The sequence below is a fragment of the Entelurus aequoreus genome, linkage group LG03, assembly GCF_033978785.1.
Source record: "Entelurus aequoreus isolate RoL-2023_Sb linkage group LG03, RoL_Eaeq_v1.1, whole genome shotgun sequence".
In the NCBI taxonomy this organism is placed as follows: domain Eukaryota; kingdom Metazoa; phylum Chordata; class Actinopteri; order Syngnathiformes; family Syngnathidae; genus Entelurus; species Entelurus aequoreus.
Window position 1 is genome coordinate 16,734,450 of NC_084733.1, and position 20,228 is coordinate 16,754,677.

General features: G+C 40.6%; 1 protein-coding gene across 4 annotated transcripts in view; it reads right to left on the reverse strand.

Moving 5' to 3' along the window:
* Nucleotides 1–2,043: 2,043 nt before the first annotated feature.
* pcnt (pericentrin) overlaps nucleotides 2,044–20,228 on the reverse strand; it is an 84,655-nt gene continuing 66,470 nt past the window's right edge. For all 4 annotated transcript variants that reach the window (XM_062041378.1, XM_062041376.1, XM_062041377.1 and 1 more), the window contains 14 exons: nucleotides 18,037–18,362; nucleotides 17,863–17,965; nucleotides 17,617–17,789; nucleotides 17,301–17,552; nucleotides 14,934–15,076; nucleotides 12,167–12,296; nucleotides 11,335–12,087; nucleotides 11,089–11,262; nucleotides 9,984–10,199; nucleotides 9,681–9,904; nucleotides 9,522–9,601; nucleotides 9,323–9,443; nucleotides 6,416–6,534; nucleotides 2,044–2,431 (listed from right to left, as the gene is read on the reverse strand). In XM_062041378.1, the coding sequence (XP_061897362.1) occupies nucleotides 2,388–2,431; nucleotides 6,416–6,534; nucleotides 9,323–9,443; nucleotides 9,522–9,601; nucleotides 9,681–9,904; nucleotides 9,984–10,199; nucleotides 11,089–11,262; nucleotides 11,335–12,087; nucleotides 12,167–12,296; nucleotides 14,934–15,076; nucleotides 17,301–17,552; nucleotides 17,617–17,789; nucleotides 17,863–17,965; nucleotides 18,037–18,362 (2,858 nt within the window). In that variant the 3' untranslated portion in view covers nucleotides 2,044–2,387. The remainder of the gene's footprint in view (nucleotides 2,432–6,415; nucleotides 6,535–9,322; nucleotides 9,444–9,521; nucleotides 9,602–9,680; nucleotides 9,905–9,983; nucleotides 10,200–11,088; nucleotides 11,263–11,334; nucleotides 12,088–12,166; nucleotides 12,297–14,933; nucleotides 15,077–17,300; nucleotides 17,553–17,616; nucleotides 17,790–17,862; nucleotides 17,966–18,036; nucleotides 18,363–20,228) is intronic.

Genomic DNA, 20,228 nt, shown 5'->3' on the forward strand with positions numbered 1-20,228 from the left:
CTCATTGACATTATCATTAGACATTTATAAAAAAAAAGAACAATATTATCACAGTGGCTTACACTTATCGCATCTCATAAGCTTGTCAACACACTGTGTCCAATATTTTCACAAAGATAAAATAAGTCATATTTTTGGTTCATTTAATAGTTAAAACAAATTTACATTATTGCAATCAGTTGATAAAACATTGTCCTTTACAATTATAAAAGCTTTTTACAAAAATCTACTACCGGTACTCTGCTTGCATGTCAGCAGACTGGGGTAGTTCCTGCTGAAATCCTATGTATTGAATGAATAGAGAATCCTTTTGAATCACGAAAATATCGTTTTTGAATCGAGAATCGCGTTGAATAGAAAAAAAATCGATTTTGAATCGAATCGTGACCCCAAGAATCGAAATTGAATCGAATCGTGGGACACCCAAAGATTCACAGCCCTATTAAGTATGTACAACAAGAACAACTCCCCAATAAACATGGATCATAACCATACATACCTAGGAAGCATTATTGCTGTGGACGGAGCAACGGAGGAGGATGTCAGTGCCAGAATTTGAAAAGCAAGGACCATATTCACTATCCTAAATAAAATCTGGAAAGCAAAAAACATATCACTCAAGACCAAACTGCAAATCTTCAACTCAAACGTTAAATCCACCTTACTCTACAGTTCAGAAACCTGGAAGATCACCGCCAACATACTCAACAAAATACAGACATTCTTCAACCGCTGCCTCCGTCCCCTCCTAGGTATCTACTGGCCTAACACCATCTCCAATGCCAACCTGTGGGACCTCACTAGACATAGAAACACATATCAGGAGAAGGAAATGGAACTGGATCGGTCACACACTGCGTAGACAAAATAGATCAATCACAAAACATGCTCTAACATGGAACCCGCAAGGCAAGAGGAAGGCCTAGAGCCACCTGGAGAAGAACCACAGAGCAGGAGATGAAGGCGCAAGGGCTGTCATGGCAACAACTGGAGCGAAGGGCACAAGACCGAAGGGGATGAAGGAGTTTCATCAATGGCCTATGTTCCTTAGGGAATTTAAAGGCCTAAGTAAGTCAGTGTTAAGTATGTTTGAATACAAATGTAATTCAAATGAAATAAACTATTAGAATAACAATCAGAATAAAAATAATGCTTAATTAAAAAACTTAAAAATCACATCGCAGTCACATACTTGCCAACCCTCACGATTTTCCCGGGAGACTCACGAATTTCAGTGCACCTCCCGAAAATCTCCCGGGGCAACCGTTCTCCCAAATTTCTCCCGATTTCCACCCGGACAACAATATTCACCTGAAACCTTCACCCCTTAACAGCCGCATTTCCTCCATATAAACAGCGTGCCGGCCCAGTCACATAATAACGTAGCGTTGGACGGGTTTAACAATGGTCTTTACTCGAAGATGACAAGAAATGCTGACACATTGAATGATCTTTTAACTGGCTTAACGATAACGTTAATTTCACGCACACACACATAAGTGAATGCAAGGCATACTTGTTAGACAGCCATACATGTCACACTGACGGTGGAGTATAAACAACTTTAACACTGTTACAAATATGCGCCACACTGTCAACCCACACCAAACAAGAATGACAAACACATTTCGGGAGAACAACCGCACCGTAACACAACAGAACAAATACCCAGAACCCCTTGCAGCTCTAACTCTTCCGGGACGCTACAATAACATCTACGGCTTTTGGAGCTCAGTGCACAACTGCACACACAACAAGAAGGAGACGAAGCAGAAGAACGAAGAAGAGACATGGCGACGACGAGTAAGAAGAAGAAATACGCTTGAAAGTTCCAAAATGATTGGAAAAAATAATTTCATCCAGGACAGCTCGAAGGGAAGGGGTATGCTGCCTGCACCTCAACCCCGCCCCCAACAGCCCCCCCATCTCCCGAATTCGGAGGTCTCAAGGTTGGCAAATATGCGCAGTCATGTCATAGTAATTACAGTCATGATATATGAAAGTATTTTCACTCTAAAAAAAAACAAACACAAAACAGCGTGCTGTAATCACATTTAAAATATTTATTATCTCAACAGTAGAAATACGAACGATAAAAAAAAAAAAAAAAAGAATGGCGGGAAATATGTACACGCAGCTATGTTGATAAACAGGATTTTCCAGTGCAAAATCATACATAACAGCACATATATTGGTGTAAAACATTAGTAGAAAAATACAACACTATTTAAAAATGACAAAAACATTTTTAACCTTCATAACAACAATAACAATATATAAGAAGACAAAAAATAATTTATGTACCTAAAAAAAAAAAAAAAAAAATCACAATACATATTAAAAAAAAAGACATGCATGGATGGATGTAAGGCGTATGTATGGCGGTCTTAGTGGTCCGACTTCTTGGGGTCATGCTGGTGAAGAGAAGAACCTGACAAGACAAATATATAATATGTTAATTAAAGTTGATTCTACCAATGATTTAAACATCCATCCATTTTCTACCGCTTGTCCCTTTTGGGGTCACGGGGGGGGTCGCTGGAGCCTATCTAATTAAAGTTAAAGTAGCACTGAGAGTCTCACACACACACACACACACACACACACACACACACACACACACACACACACACACACACACACACACACACACACACACACACACACACACACGCACACGCACACGCACACGCACACTAGGTGTGGTGAAATTACCCTCCGCATTTGACCCATCTCTTTGTTCCACCCCCTGGGAGGTGAGGGGAGCAGTGAGCAGCAGCGGTGGCTGCGCTCGGGAATCATTTTGGTGATTTAATGAAAGCATTTAAAGAATCTACAAACAGTAATTACTGGTACATATAATTTAGTGCTGCTACAAGTAAGGATTATTACTAAAAATATGTCCATTACAGTTGTAAAAAAGCAAGAATGTAACATTCTCATTGCAACAATAAAACACGAATTTGCCTCAAACTTAGACCTGCAATGTCATTAACCGTCCTGGGAGGTGCATGTTGACATTAACTTTTTATTTTATTTAGGTGGGGTGAGTGTTGCGAACACCAACTCACCTGGGCCGATGTCCAATCATCAGGGGAACAGGCTGCCTATAACCGCCATTCCTTTTTTGGAGGCGGGACTAAATGTGGTTCGTCTATTGTTTGGATTTTACTGGTGCATGTCTGGCTCACATCCCGCTCATTAAATATACGTGGCAGTCGAGCTGCCAAATCTGACATTCAGCACATTCAACAATACCGTGATCATGCATCTGCAAAATCGATTCATTTTTTTAAATTGATTAAGAATTGTTACAAATATGAATCGTGATTAATATGACATTTTTTTGGGGAAACCCCTAATTCTAATATTGTAATTGGAATGTAAACTTTTAAATATCCAAGTTTAAAACAAACAAATACAAATAAAATATACCCTGTTAGCAAAATGTTGCACTTGAATAAAATTCACAACAAAATGCAATGAAATAGGTTCTGTCTCATTTAAAGGGAAACGGCACTTTTTTTTTGGCATTTGCCTATCGTTCACATTCATGAGAGACAAGAACACGCACATCTTTTTTTTGGGGGGGGGCCGGGGCGATTTTAATTTTGATAAACGCTTGGAAGATGCAGCAAATGTGTGTCACCGTTATAGCCTTTCAAGGCCTCTAAAAACAACTTCAAAACCTTCCATCATTTTGTATACACACTGCAAGTCTATATATAATGTAGTAACAGGGATGTTCACAACACTTTTTACAATATTTACTGTATTTTGGTCATTTTAATCATTGCCGCAACTAATTCTTCAGCACATTTATTTCCGTTTCCATAAAAGCGCATGTCCGACAATGTGTGTTACTACTTCCGTATTCAAAACGCTTGTGTGTTACTGTATACTAATTAGAGATGTCCGATAATAGCTTTTTTGCCGATATCCGATATTGTCCAACTCTTAATTACAGATTCCGATATTAACCAATACCGATATATACAGTCGTGGAATGAACACATTATTATGCCTAATTTTGTTGTGATGCATTAAACAATGTAACAAGGTTTTCCAATATAAATCAACTCAGGTTATGGAAAAAAAATGCCAACATGGCACTGCCATATTTATTATCACAAAGTGCATTATTTTTTTTAACATGCCTCAAAACAGCAGCTTGGAATTTGGGACATTGGGGGTTAAATCACCAAAAATGATTCCCGGCTGCGGCCACCGCTGCTGCCCACTGCTCCCCTCACCTTCCAGGGGGTGATCAAGGGTGATGGGTCAAATGCAGAGAATAATTTCGCCACACCTAGTGTGCGTGTGACAATCATTGGTACTTTAACTTTTAACTTATTAGAGCCATATTATTTTACGCGTGTTTAAATATGGTAAATGGTCTGTATTTATATAGTAGTCCTTTTACCATACCTGAAACAATACCAAAGCGCGTTACATTATACATTACATTCACCCATTGGAATACTGATGGTGGAAGCTGCCATGTTAGGTGCTTAACACATCAGGAGCAAAGTGGGTGAAGTGTCTTGCCCAAAGACACAACGGCCGTGACTAAGATAGTGAAAACTGGATACAAACCTGGAACCCTCAAGTTACTGGCACAACCGCTCTACCATCTGAGCCACATCACCCCACAAAAAGTACTTTATACACCAGACCTGGGCATTCTGCGGCCCGCGGGCCGCATCCGGCCCTTTGTGTGTCCCTGTCCGGCCCGCGTGAGGCCAATTATAAATTACAAAATAAATTTAAAAAAGTATCTATGTCGAGTGTGCAATACAACGGTGCTGCTTTTGTTTTGAAAATCGTTATTTGTATTACTTCCGTGTGGACGTATGCGTGTGCGTGATTGTGAGTGAATGTGAACAGCTGCAATCACAAATTACAAAATAAAGTTGAAAAAACATCTATGTCGTGCGCGCAATACAACTGTGCTGCTTTTATTTTGAAAAGTATTATTTATGGGCGTATGTCCGTGTGCAACCTGCGAGTGAAGGTGCACAGCGACAAGTGATGCACGGTTTCACCCGAGACGCTAAAAAGAGAAAAGTTGATGACGAATGGCGTGTTTTCAACAAGACATGGACTGCCAAGCAACGTTCCCTCTAAGGTGCGTGCCTGCGCAATTGCGCACTGCTCAAGCGTCCGCTGCGCACAGCAAATATATGCCGCGCACCAAATCAAATCCTATCTGAATTCTAAACAAAATAAACATATTTATTCTATGTAATTTTGCAATGCAACTTTGAGTGACAGTGACAACAAGCGGCCCGAACGGTGTTCGTCAACACCGTTCAATTGAACACCGTTTAATTATTGTGACGTCTATCGAGATGCTTCGAGGACAGGAATTATATCGATCACTTTATTGAGCAAAACTGTTTATATTCGTACATAACCACACCAAAAACATGAGTAAAACACTTCTATCTCGAAAAACTAGTCATTTTCTGCCGTACAAACCAGGCCAAAACCAACTTGTCATCTGTCACCAACACGCATACCACTAAACCACTGGTGCGTTTATGGCCACACAAAAAGTCGGACAACTCAAACACCACACAAAGTTACACTATGACTCCTCAGTCATACGTGTGCTTATTTTACTGTCATTTTTTATTAATGTTAATTTATCTATATTAGTCATGGAATGCTGTTACACACACTATGTTGAAGTATTACTATTATTATTATTATTATTTATCTTACGGTATATATCAAAAATTATATTGAGCAAAATTTAATTGAAATATTGTCGATGTGGCCCTCCAGCAGTGCTCGGGTTGCTCATGCGGCCCCCGGTAAAAATTAATTGCCCACCCCTGTTATACACAAATCTTACAACCAAGTTATATTTTTTAAATATGTTTATCTTTCTCCATTTTAATTCGTAAATGTTTTAGAATGTTTTTAATAAATGCAAATTGGGTGATCACTTTGGTTCACTTACGGTTTATGTAAGTGACACTGTGGAGGTAATATAGATCACTTTGTGCAAAGACAACACAGCCTTTATATTCAATTTGAATAATTTATTTTAGTAGTTAACATAGTAATGTGTTTATACAAGTTTAGATTGGGGTATGACGTGCATAATTTTATCAACGTGTGGTTATCAATCACATTTTTTTGATCACTCTAATTTAATACGATAACACTAACTGTCAGGAGTTATACAGCAATTATTATTACCGTTTATGAGCATGTAGTAAAAACTCCTGCATCGGCTGAAACCAATAGAAAGTTCTTGTAGTACGTAACAACGTATGCATATGGCGATTATCAAGGCTGGCATAATTAGTGTTCATTTTCATTTACCGTTCATTTAATTGACTTAGCAAATATCAACCCAGGTCTAGAATTCACCGGTACCGTCTGCCTCGAACCAAACGCTCACCTGGCTTGGAGCCCACCAACCGTTGTTGGAATTTCTCTAGTTCTTGGATGTATTCAGTTAAAGCTCTTTCTGGATCTTGAGATGTTGCGCCAGAGGTTAGGGTTGAGCTGGAAAGGGACCTGCGTAAGGGAGAGAGCAAGGAAAGAGATAACAGTTAGCCAATTTGCACACTTTCTCAGGGCGTACTCACAAGCTCATCTGGACTTCGGCGTGTGATTTTCCCCTCCCTCACTTTCTTTTTATTCCTTTAGTACAGTATTGTCCTTTTTTTTCTTGTTTCCCTTTTCCCCCCCATCTTAATTTGTATTAATTTTCAAATTATTATTCTTATTGAAATATGTTTATGTCTTTTGCTGTTGTATTTGTTTAGTGTGGTGTTTTACAAGCTTGGTGTTAAAAATAGAAAATGTTCAAATGAATACTATCTTAAAAAATTGCCAATAACATTTAGAGCTTTGTTGCTAGCTAACTCAGGATGTATACAGAGTACTGGTATTTTTTGCAACCGGTTCCTGATTATTCATTGTGTTTCTGCATGGCGGGCTTTCAAGTGCTTCATTAAGTTGCTTGTATTGAAACATCCTACATGTGTCCCACCCCTTAAAACGGAGACATAGCAAAGTTTGCATGATGTTGTGCAACTATTTGGCTGCTCGAGTTTGTAATGTTGCCACGCCGCCGTCATGATGTTTGCTTTGGCAGCGCAGTCCTCCATTGGTGCTTTGGTCTTCCATTATAGTAGAAAAGAGGTGATGAAGTCATATCTGTGTAGCAACATTAGCTTGCTAACAGACTTATTGGCTTGTGTGCGCTCTATTTAGGTAAGTACATTTTATTTATACAGCGCTTTTCACAGATAAAATCAAAGCGCTGTACAAAACATAGGTCAATCAATCAATCAATTAATGTTTGTTTATATAGCCCTAAATCACAAGTGTCTCAAAGGGCTGCATAAGCCACAACGACATCCTCGGTTCAGATCCAACATCAGGGCAAGGAAAAACTCAACCCAGTGGGATGACAATGAGAAACCTTGGAGAGGACCGCAGATGTGCAATGGACGTCGAGTGGATCTAGCATAATATTGTGAAAGTCCAGTCCATAGTGGAAGTAAAACAATTCAATTTAAAACAACACGGGCAACATCATAAAAAGGTGATTAAAAATTATGGTTAAAAGGCGCCTTAACTAAAAGCTTTACTAAAAAGAGAAGTTTTCAAATGTTTCTTAAAAGTTTCAACACAGTCAAGATCACGGAGGGACTGGTGCAATATGTTCCAGAGTCTGGAATGTCAGGTCTCCATGGGTTTTACGGATCTTTAGAAGACCCTGGCCTGAAGACCGGAGGCTGCGCCCTGAAGAGTAGGGGCATAGCAAGTCAGTGATGTACTGAAGGGCCCCACCATGCAATGCACAGAATGTCAGGACTAAAATATTAAACTCAATGCAGAATTTAACTGGAAGCCAATGAAGACTGGATAAAACGGGGGTAATATGGGCTGTTCTGGGTGCACCGGTCAAAAGTCTGGCAGCGGCATTTTGTACAGTCTGAAGTCTCTTTAGCGTTGACTTGTTGAAGAGAGTGAAAAGAGAATTGCAATAGTCAATGCGAGACGAAACGAACGCATGAATGATCATTTCAAGATCCAATTTGGACAACAAATTTCTCACTTTAGACATATTTCTGAGATGATAAAAACAGTTTTTGGCCAGTTGACAACAGTGACCCTCCAAAGACATGGACTGATGAACCACAACCCCAAGGTTTCTGAGGCTGAGTTTAACAGATGCACCCAGAGCACCAAGGGAGTTCTTGATCAGGGGGATCTTTTTATCGGGAGCAATTATCAGAGTTTTCCGTTTTGTTTGAATTTATCTGGAGGAAATTTGAGGACAACCAATTAAGTCGTACACCCGAGGTTTCTTACAAAATGCATATTAGTATGGTATCACAGATTTAGTTGCAAGTACTATCTGATACCTATACCTCCAAAAAGTGACGTACTGGCATCGGAACATCCCTATAATTAATTGATTTTTTGGCGTACCACTAGTTTAAGAATCACCGGGCAAGAAGAATAGAGGAATTCCGCAAAATAGAGGACATCTGGGATCCCTGATAATTCATTAAGTTGCTCTGAAGCAAGGTACTGTAGCATCCGCTAACGCTAACATGTCTACAGTGGCCGTCTGACGTCACTCCATCGTGGCACGTTTGTGTAGCATCAAAACACCTTACTTAAATACACAGCCAGCTAAGATGCAAATTGTTTTGATTTATTTGATGTCTTTGATATATTATGTAAAAGGTCTGTACTCTGCAAAGGAATGCCATACATAAATATTATTTCCAGCTTAGTGTAATTGTAATTGAATAGAAACACAGTGATGGATCTGTGTGGTCTTTACAAGATGATGATATAATAATCGCATTGCACCTTGCACTGCAAACGTAGTTTACTTGTTTAAAACTTAAAAAGCAGGTGTTGACACCCTTTGGGCTGTGCAACAAATGCAAGCACTGCATTGAAAATGTGCAGGTGTGCAATTTGGAACACAACCCATTAAAACTTCTTTCAACCATGACAAAAGAGGGAAAGTGTGCCGTGCCTGACTGCAATCAAATGCGCTCACATTAGCTGTATATACCAGGATTGAGGTGATAAGCGAGCCCAAGACCTGGACGATTGGCCTAGTGTGAGAACACCCTCTGATTAGCTGAAATTATGTCTGTTAGTGAGTGTGAATGTTGTCTGTCTCTGTGTTGGCCCTGCAATGAGGTGGCTACTTGCTCAGGGAGTACTCGGCCTTCCGCCCGAGCGCAGCTGGGATAGGCTCCAGCACACCCTGCGACCTCGAAAGCCACAAGCAGTAGAAAATGGATGGATGGATAAAAGAAGACCACACCTGTTGCGCAGCCTTAAGGGTGATTTGTTGGCTGGTACAAGAGCAGACACGGCATCTCTTTTTGGTGGCGACTCAGAATTCGAGCGTGGCTGCTGCTGACGTAAAACCTCTGCTTTAAACCCTGTATTAAACACAAAGCGTGAAACTCTGAGACACATCACAACAATAAATCAAATAAGGGTGTATTTAAAGAACTAACCCGCAGCATGTCCATTAACATTCCCACACACAGTTAATCTTCTGATGGCTCTCTGCCATTTCCTGGTCAAAAACTTCATCCTAGAAAGAAGAGGTCACTTTTTAAAGTCTGATCCCACTCGTAATTCTTCCTTTAAAATCTGCCCTGTTTGATCCACACCTCGAGATGGCGATGACTACTCGCACGGCGGTCCTAAATCTTCTCAGGGGCGTTCGGGATGACGGCAAGGGTGAGGGCCGTGCTCCCATGCTGGCAATCAGGCACAAAGTGGCCTGCTCACAGTCCTGGAATCCCCCCAGGAGAAGCAGCAGGTAGCGTTTCTGGTACACCAAGGATTTCCGGAAGCTCTCAGCACGCAGGTACCGTCCATACAACCGCTGCAACTGAAAGGGAAAGTAAATTAAAGAAAGACAATACATCATTCATTCACTCTTTGTATGTTGTAGTGCGCCTGCGACGTACCTTGTTTGACTGGGTCATGTCACCAATTGGTATGTTTTCGCTCTCTATGGTGACGTTAGCGAGTTCACCCTCGGCACGGCGCAGCTGACGCTCCAGGTAGGAAAGTTTGTGCTTAAGGGCGGTTCTCTCCTGACTTAGCGATGTCACACGCTGCGTTAGCTCGGAGTTCTTGCTTATAGTCCTCTCTAGAAGGCTGGACGACGTGACGGACAGGATCTACAGTGAGGTGGAGAAAAAGATCATTGACAGCATTAATGCCTTAAATGTTGCGTAAGTCGAGATTTGTCGTGAAGACATTTACTGCAGAAAAGATTAAATTCATGTTCATTAAATAAAGGCCAGTTAATTTCAAATATTTATTATTTTCTAATATTTCATTTACAGTATTTTTTATCTTTTAAATACAATAAAAGTACAGTCGTCCCTCGCCAAATTGCACTCTGAATAATGCGGCTTTACCACATCAGAGATTTAAGATTTTTTTTAATTGCATTTAAAAAAAAAATGTTGGTCTTGATTTAATACTTGTCAAGAATAAAAATTATTAAATAAACTAAAAATATCAATATTACAGTACTATCAGCCACTAGAGGAGACCAAACAGGAGCGTGCTGGCCACTGATTGGCTCAGCTTCAAGTATTACTATATTGTAATGGAGTGTAAAAGTTGACTAAAGGATGTTATTTCATGTCTAGAGGGCTTTTGTAATTTTGAAAATTAGGTTTTGGCTATGAAAATATTTTATATATAATTAAGGATTCCTAATTGGTGGAAATTCATTTATCGCAGTCAAGACCGGGACCAATTAACGGTGATACACGGTGGATGACTGCACAATATAACATACAACATTTAATTTTATAAAATAAATAATTTTTTTCATGTATTTTACACATTCCATACATACATTAAATGAATAATATTAAAAGTATACAACTATTAAGTTAGGAGCACATTAAATCATAGAACAATAATTTAAAGTAAAAGATGGCTAGGATGATAAAAATTAGAACCAGTTAGTTCTAGTTCATGTGTTTTAAAACATAAATTCAGGAATATCCAAGTTGTATGGTATTTATATTACAGCAACTTTTTGTGCATCACCTGGCTTTGTAGTGAGCTCCTGTCATTGGTGTCATCAGTCTGATGGCGTTCGCCACTTTGTGCAGACATCCTCTGGGCGGTCACCTGTCTCTCCTCCCTTTGGAGTTCAGTCAGGGTGCGTTGCAGCTCGTCCATGCGCTGGCTGTCCTGCTGCCTTAACAACTCGTAGTCGCGCTGAAGTCGGCAAAAAAGTGTATTTTCAGTTTCTTTTTTTGCACGGTTGTCAATAAGCTGTGCTGATCTTACCAGTTTGTTGTTGGTCCTTTCCTGCCGTCCCTCCCGTTCCATCTGCTCCTGCCAGCCCTTCCTCTTTTCCCTCTCCCACTCCTCCTCCCGCTCCTTCTCCTTGTCCTTCAGCAGCTGTATCCTCTCTTTCAGCTCGGCAAGCTCCGCCCCCTGGCGCCTTGATCGCTCTCGCTCAACCTCTAAAGCGCGGTCGGCCTCCTGTTTCTGCGCAGCTACACGATGCCGGGTGGCGGCCTCCTCCTGGCTCCTGTCCTCCTCCCATTGCCTCCTGTTCTGCAGAAGCTCCGCCTTCAGCTTTTCCACTACAGCCGCCAGCTCCTCCCCTTGCCTTTGCTTTTGCTCCAGATGCAGGCGCAAGTCAGTGATGAACTTCCTGTCTCTGGCCGCGTCTTCCTCTTGCTTGCGACTCATCTCCTGCAGCCGTTTGGAGCAGCGGTCCCGCTCTTCATCCAGCATCCCGTGGGCGTCTGCCAACTTTGAGCGGACATCGGACAAGCGGGATTCCGATTCGGTTAGCATGCGCTCCATGTGAGACTTCTCCTGCAAGTGAAGCTCTTGTTGGCCGGCGTATTGTTGGCGTTTGTCTTCCAACTTCTTCTGCAAGTCATCCAAATGTTTCTCAAAGAGAACGCTGCGGGACTGTTCTATCTGGAGCTCTCGTTTCAGGTTGCTGCAGGCCACCCTCTCCTGCTCCACATGACCCTTGAGGGCCATCACCTCTGACTTCTGCTGTTCAGAAGAAGTTTGCATAAGCTGGAGAAAGACACACAGCGTCACCTTTGGATGAAATGATAACTTGAAATTGATTTTCTCCTGTGTATGTATTTCATACCTCTATCTTCTGCTCCACCTCTTTCTCGCACCGCACACTGCACGCTCGTTCCTGCTCCAGCTGCAGCTGGAGCTCCTCGGCTCGAGTCTGCTCTTTCTTCAAGGCCTCTTCACACTCTTCTATAGTCAACCTGCATAAAGAATGAGGAAAAGGCACATGAGGACATATTGTGAGTATAGTACACAGTAAATTTCGTAGTTTTTTTTAAAACTGATTTAGAGTGCATGACAAAGTGGAATGGAAAATGTAGTTCCCTGTCATATTGTATTAACAGGAAAATTGTACAACACAGCTAGGGATTGGTACCTAAACAGTGGGAATAACATGACTGTCTAATAACACGGCGTTTAAAAGGTGCACACCGTGACTTCCCGTTTAATGCAAAGTAAGGGTCAAAATAAGAACTTTGTCGTATTAATTTGGATTCTACCCCAACAACTAACAAAAAAACACCCGTTTATTTTTAAGTTTTTTAGATTGTTATCAATTAAATGAAGCGCATGCTTGAAAGCGTCATTGTCATCATTTTAGTAAACTTAGTCAAAAAAAAAAAATACTACCATAATAATAAATAATATAATATAAATAAATATAATATAATACAATACAATATATAAATAAATAAATGATAAATGGGTTATACTTGTATAGCGCTTTTCTACCTTCAAGGTACTCAAAGCGCTTTGACAGCATTTCCACATTCACCCATTCACACACACATTCACACACTGATGGCGGGAGCTGCCATGCAAGGCGCTAACCAGCAGCCATCAGGAGCAAGGGTGAAGTGTCTTGCCCAAGGACACAACGGACGTGACTAGGATGGTAGAAGTTGGGGATTGAACCCCAGTAACCAGCAACCCTCCGATTGCTGGCCCGGCCACTCTACCAACTTCGCCACGCCGTCCCCACTAAATGGACTAAATATATAATACAATATAATATAATATTAAATAAATAATAAAAACAAATAATACCATGAATTGATTACCGTTGACCCCGACTTAAACAAGTTGAAAAACTTATTCTGGTGTTACCATTTAGTGGTCAATTGTAAGGAATATGTACTGTACTGTGTTAAACTGTACTGCTTCATATAATGTATTCTCTTCCTTTGCAATCTACTAATAAAAGTTTCAATCAATCAAAAAACTGAAGCAGATTATAAAAATATATAAAAACACAAGAATCTTAACAAGAAAATGCACACAGAGGAAAATCATGTCAAACTGGACTACGTTCACAAGTTGTTATCTTTATGTCTCTTGACAAAGTCACAAGTAAATTTGCATGCCGCTTGTGTCGATGTGAGTCAACCAGTCCAAAAGGCGCCAGCATAATGTAATATTAGTAAGGAGCAAACAGCCAGAGTTAAGAGGACTGAAGAGTTCATTGTAAACAGTGCAGCAAGCTGAACATGCATTTATTTTACACCAACAGCTGTGTTAAAGTGCAGCTTCGATCGGCTGCCTTCCGGCAGACGTTTCAGAACCATGCGAACCCGCACAAATAGACTCAGGAACAGTTTCTACCCCCGGGCCATAACTGCACTAAACGCAGCTAAATTGTAAAAAAAACAAAAAACAAAAACTCCCTCACGTGCAACATGAGGAAGCCACCGGTCAATCACGATCCGGGACTGTGCAATCAGCGATTACATGCCAACTGGACAATATTTATCATATTTATTCACACAATTAATCCACAATAAAAAGCCTGCACAGCATAGGAGGTAGAAAATGCTGACTCCCACCCCCTTAGCACACTGGGATTCAGCATTACTCCTCTCTAGTCACTTTATACTTTTTACTGTCTCGTTTTCTTTTACATTGCCTCTTAGAGTGGTCTTAGGCCACATTGTATATTGCATATTGTGTATATTGTGTTGTTTTTGTATATTGTGTGGTTTCTTCTTTTTAAAAAAAATGCAAAGCACCTCAGGGAAGCAATCTAAATTTCGTTGGACCTGTACCTGTACATGCACAATGACAATAAAGATCATTCATTCATTCATTCATTCATTCATTCATTCATGCAAAGGTAGCTAGAGCTGCTCGATGATGAACACTCATTACAGAGCTGGTAACAATTAGTGTTTGCAAACCAGTAGATCACCTTTCATCCGCTTCTGTTGAAGCTTGATAAATGGCAATATCTTCATCAATATTTGGGGTAAGGTTCTGTGCTTTTGAGATTATCAGGATGGATTGCAGGTGTTCATCTGTGAGACTAATCCTACACACTGATTTTAAAGATAATATACAGTACTTGACATTGCACATCTAATATATCATTATTCCGATGAACAACAGAGGTGTTATCTACTCGCATAGATGCACATTTGGAGGAAATGTGCCCTTTTAAAAATACCTGATTAGAGTTATTTTGCAACAGACAAAGCCAAAGCCCTTCTGTCTGTCAAAAACAGACAGAAGGGCAAGCCGTTGCATACTTTAAGTGACACGGTTGTAGATATTGTATTTATCGTTTTAAGAAAGCAATTGTTGATTGACCACCTCCTTGTCATGCTTTCAACAGCCAAGCAAAGGCTACAATATTTTATATCCATACAAAAACACCACAATTGGGGAGATTTGTAATTTCAGTCAAAATGTCGGTATACAAGGGACATATCCAAGAGTCCTCCAAGAATCCATGATACTTAAAATACACCTACTGCCATTATGAGGCATAAAATGAAACATCCAATGTACTTCGTTTGTTGTGTCATTGGTCTGTGTGTGTGAGTGTGAGTAAGTGTGGCTACCTGAGCGACTGTATCTTGTTCCTTTGTTCCTGCTGAGTTTCATGTGCACATGACAGCCGTTTCTGGCTCTCTTCGAGCAGCTCCGCTCTGGTTTGAGATTCCATTTGCAGCTGCTCTCTGTCGCCATCACTTCTGGAGTCAGTCTGGGCATGAAAAACAAAAACATTTGCTTGTATAGCAGTCACAAGCCACATCATTGGGCATAATTGCAAAATTCAACCAAAAATACAGATACAGTGGTACCTCAACTTACGAGTACTTTAACCTACTAGTATTTTAAATTCCGAGGCGTGTATCAGCTTTTTGTTATGCTTTAAATTGTGAGCATAATTTAGGTTACGAGTCTCCAAGGTGTTGAATAGCGTAGCTGCAATGTCCGCCCCAAAACATCTCATCGAACTTGGCAGCATTTACTGTACTTATAGCTGGAAATCGAAAAAAATGTGTTTCCCAATTATCGGAAATTAAACTTAAACAGCAACCCAGCTTCCGCTTGAAGTTTGCTCCTCCACTTGCGGCTTGGTGTAGAGCGCTTGCTTGAAGTTGTTCTGTGTGTCCAGGGGTATGTGTTGCTCTGAGCTACGAACAGGCGATGTCACCGCTACCGCCTAGTAACCCTACTAGCACATGGCTTAAAAAGCATCTGTCCACTCTTCTCTACCACAACACTGGTTGCTGGACATAACGTAACAAGGAATATGCTTTTTTTTTTTTTTTAACGCCATTACTTGCTGCCATCTCTCTTGCCTTTCCTCTTCGGTAACTCGATTCGTTGTAAAGGTTGGATAATCTCACAGAGATGTTTTAATGTCAGTACAGATGCATGTTCTTAAGGAACCCATGAAATAAAGTGTGGGCTTACCCGAGGCCCAAATTTAGGTCCTAGTATTTTTTTATCTTTATATGCTGCCTCTTTGGAACATCATTAGGAGACACGGCACCAGTTTCCACAGACTGATACAGTTGTACATTGCTGTGTCTCCTGATGACACAGGGCCAATAGATACTGCAATTTAGACATCAAGTCATGGATGGCAGTGAATTTCCTACAGCTCAACCAGGACAAAACATAGGTTTTAGTTATAGGTCCTGCATGCCAGAAGGATAACTTTTTACCCAAAATTACAAGATTTTAAACCAACACAATCCATGAAAAATCTGGGTGTGATTTTTGACTCCAAGCTGACTTTTATCCAATTTATCAAAAAGGCCATGTGATTTCTGCATTAACCTAACCGAATAACAGAATTGGCCAATTAAATGCAGAACATCACGGAAATTGACATGCATGTGAGTGAAATGCTCTAATTGTGAGAGAAGACACATTTGTTTGGGAAAATATTGTGTCAGGGACCCAAAACACTCTTTCATTCCTACTGTGAACTTAACAATGCCGAGACGACCACTTGAAGATAGACGACCACTTGAAACACAGACTAAACTACAAAGCGATCGAGAACAATCCAACACAAGACATCTCATCTGTTTGTGTTGTTGTGAACGACATCGATGTAAGATCAATGTACAAAAAAAAAAAGACAGCAGTCACAACTTGAGGTTCCCTCGATTTTAATTTAGTTTTATCTTTAATAGTCTCAAGTCGTCAACTTAAAGATCAGAACAACACACTTCCCCCCTTCACAATAACAGCGCTGTGCACAACATACGGTTTGACTGTGCTTACAGAATAAAGATTTCAAAAAGGTACCTTACACAAGGGTAATGTAACTAAAGCACTTATTGATAAATTTACAAAATTATTATGCTTTGACTTAAAATAACGATACATTTTTTAAAAGATATATTGCACCAATTAAATTGGAGGATGTTTGCATTTAACTAACATTTGTAAGTTTACATCGGACGATGTGAGTTTGAAAAGTCCTTTGAGACACTTGAGATTAAGGGCTATATAAATACATTTTGAATTTTGCATTCATTATACAAAAAGCGCACACTATATGGTGGTAAAATAAGTGTAAAAGGTAAAAAACAGAATAAAAAAAATGTAAACAGAAACAGAATTTTCATATTGTTATTTTAATTTTGTTGTTGTTACTATTATCCTTTTATGTGTCTGTTACTAATGCATACCCAGTTCTTTTAAATTACTTTTTAAGTTGAGTGTTGGTGGTACAATAACTACTCTTGTTTTCATATTAATAAATAATTGTGGTTTTAACCGTGATTTTGATATCAATCAAAAATATACATAATTATTATTTTGGCCATAATCGTCCAGCCTTACTTGGTTGTGGAACGCAATGTGCTCTTAGGTTGATGTACCACTGTATAAACAAGTCTATTACTGCAGGTGTGGTTTGTAGAAGTGCAGATGTTGAATATCTTCCTGACAGTGCAACTCACACATGTGCGTCTCTGGGCCATCCTACAGAGCAGCTCCCGCAGTGCGATCACCGTCTCCTGCAGTGCCCTCTTCTCTTGCTGCCAGCTCATAGGGGGCTCTGAGGAGGATTTATCCCCCTGGTTCAGTAAAGTTGGGCCCTCATCCTCATGAAGGTGTGAGATTGCGCTTAATGCCCGGACATGCGGCGGGGGACGTCGCTGGGATAGGGTGAGTATTCTACAGCTTTCTTGGTACACTTTCCTTAACAGCACCTGGAGATATGATACATTATTGTGATGAACTGATATAAGCATCAACTAGTGTGTATACATCTACCTGAAGCTCTGGAGACAGCAGGTCATCACTGTAGCTCATGCTGCCTGCAGCACTGTCAGTGTTCACAGTGGGGTTCATGCCCCTGCAGCGGAGATACTCCACAAACTGAGCATCCAGCCTCTCGGTCTGGTCCAGCTCCACTCTCAGCCTGGCGCCCAGTTCCGAGCTCACATCTGGACAGCAAAGAAATCACCGTTAAATGTGGGAGAAAATGCCATTACGTATGTCAAGCTGGTTCCTACTCACTGCTGCCGTAGCCATCACTGGCCCACTCTGGTGCTGATAAGGAAGAGGTGGAGCCAAGTAACGATGGCGGCGCCGTTAGGTCACGTCCTTCAAAATCACACACCTCCAAAGACCATACAATGTTATAGTTAAGGAGCTTCATACAAAGGTCAACAAGGTGTTCTGGGGACATACTTTACTTGCACCGACCGAGTCCAAGTTATCCGAGAAGGACAGAGACCGAGGTGAGTGGCTGCTCTGCGTGGCCAGGTCAGGGGTGATTGCTCTGGAGAAAGGCGGCTCCATGGGGGCCACGGGAGACTTGCTGGCCCGAAAGTGTTCCAGGTCTGTGGTGTTGAGTGTGCTCAGCTCCGACAAATGAGAGCCCAAAACAGACGCGTGGAGCTGATCTCTAAACACCTCTTCAGAGCGTTCCAGATGACGCATCACCTCCGGAGAGCTAAGCTCAGCATCGTCACGGTAGACGATCACTCCAGCCTCGAAATTTCTCTGAGAAATATCTGAAAGAGAATCTTAAGAATGAGTCACAGAAGCGTGTTTACTTTTTCTTTTTTCATGGCTGAGGGGGGAAAAGTGATTATTTAATACTAATCTGTCAATTGAACTTATTGTGACATAGTAAAGCCATATTATACAACACCAGCTGGATTTTGTTGTCAATGTGAAGAGACTCAACTCCCAGGCACACTGGTTAGCTTTATTTTACACTTTGACGGGTAATGTTGAAAAGTGTGATGCAGAAAGTTAATTTGCCTTCAGCAATCCCTATATTTTCTGTTGGAATGTATGATTTTTTTCCCAAGCATATACCAATACAGATAACTTCCTGTTTCTCCAGACTGAGACAGAAAATGTATTTATGTCTAGTATTTTTTTATATTGTTATAATTTACTGTAGTTTGTGCTCACCTTTCTTTGTGGCTGGCTTAGGGGCAGTTTCTTTAGCAGCACAGGTGTCTTCATTGGTTTTCAAAACACCGTCACAGAAATGGGTATCGTTTAAGTTTTAACCGATACTAGTACCAAATCGGTACTTCAAAAACAGTGCCAGTGCTTAAACGGTGCTTGAACCATTCATTTAACACTGAAATGAAGCACAGAGCTTATTTTTTCGGTGAGGGTACTCCCGCTTTTGTTGGCACTGGTGCCATTATGTAATCAGGTTTAGGTGCCCCTCCTTAGTTTTAGGTGGCTAATAAAGTTTGATACGTTGATCCTCGATTTTTTTCCCCTCCCGGAATGTTTCCAGAAGATTTGGTGCAAATAGTTCGCAAAATGTCTTCCTCTGACACAGTAGCCATGTGCACATGGACAAAAATAATCGAATTAAAAGCCAAGCCGGGATAAAAAGGCCGTATGTAAACAAACCATTCAAATATTCTGATCCAATCACAAACATTCGGATCAAAATGTATTTCCGATCGAGACGGGTGGCTTATGTCGTGGTCATTCAGATTGGAGCGCATGTTTGGGTCGAAATGATCCTTACTGCGCATGTCTGTGATGTCAACTATACTTTGGTGGTGGAGGGGGAAATACTTTTAATAGTCTTGGAATGAACCGATTGTCTTGCTGCTGTCTACCCCCATTCAACATGTACAGAAATACACAGCGTTACACACTGTTGAGTTTGTTGCTCTAAAACTGAGACCAGCAAAAAGAAAAGTATGGTCTGGTGTGTCATGTGTCGACGTGACAATAAAAGGAAGGATCCAGTTGTCGTCTCAACGAGCTGTTTTAATTACGGCCTTACAGCTACTCCAACTGTTAACTACTAGCCTTAGGCACGTACTAAGTATGTCGTTACACGAAGACACGCCCTGATTACGTAACGTCTACAACTATAGAAACTACGGCAACCGGTACAAATCACAACATGGAAGACACAAAACAGCTCTATTGCAAAAAGAGGGGTAAAACAAAAGTAGCCAATAGAAGGAAAAATTCATAATGTGACAACGTTGGACAAGCAGAAATGCGCGGACCCATGTTTGTTTACAGCGGAAGTCACTCTTCTTCTACTTCTGTTTACAGTATGTGCTGCGCATGTCAAAACAAAGTATTCTGCTCTACGTTGCAATGCATGAAAACGCACATCATAGTTGAATCATTTTTTAGGGTCTATGTACACAGTAACATTCTAATCTGAATTATGATCAGTTTAAATACATTTTTCCCATGTACACGCAGCTATTGAAGAAGTCCCACACAATTGACACCATGTTTGTTAATAATAATTCAGTTTTATGTAGACTGACTAGTCTAGCTTATTTTAGCTACATTTTCTGCCATGCGTCAAAGGTTGGGTGATTTTATTTTATTAAGTCCTTTATTTAGTTTTGTGTTTTTTTACACTTGTATGACAA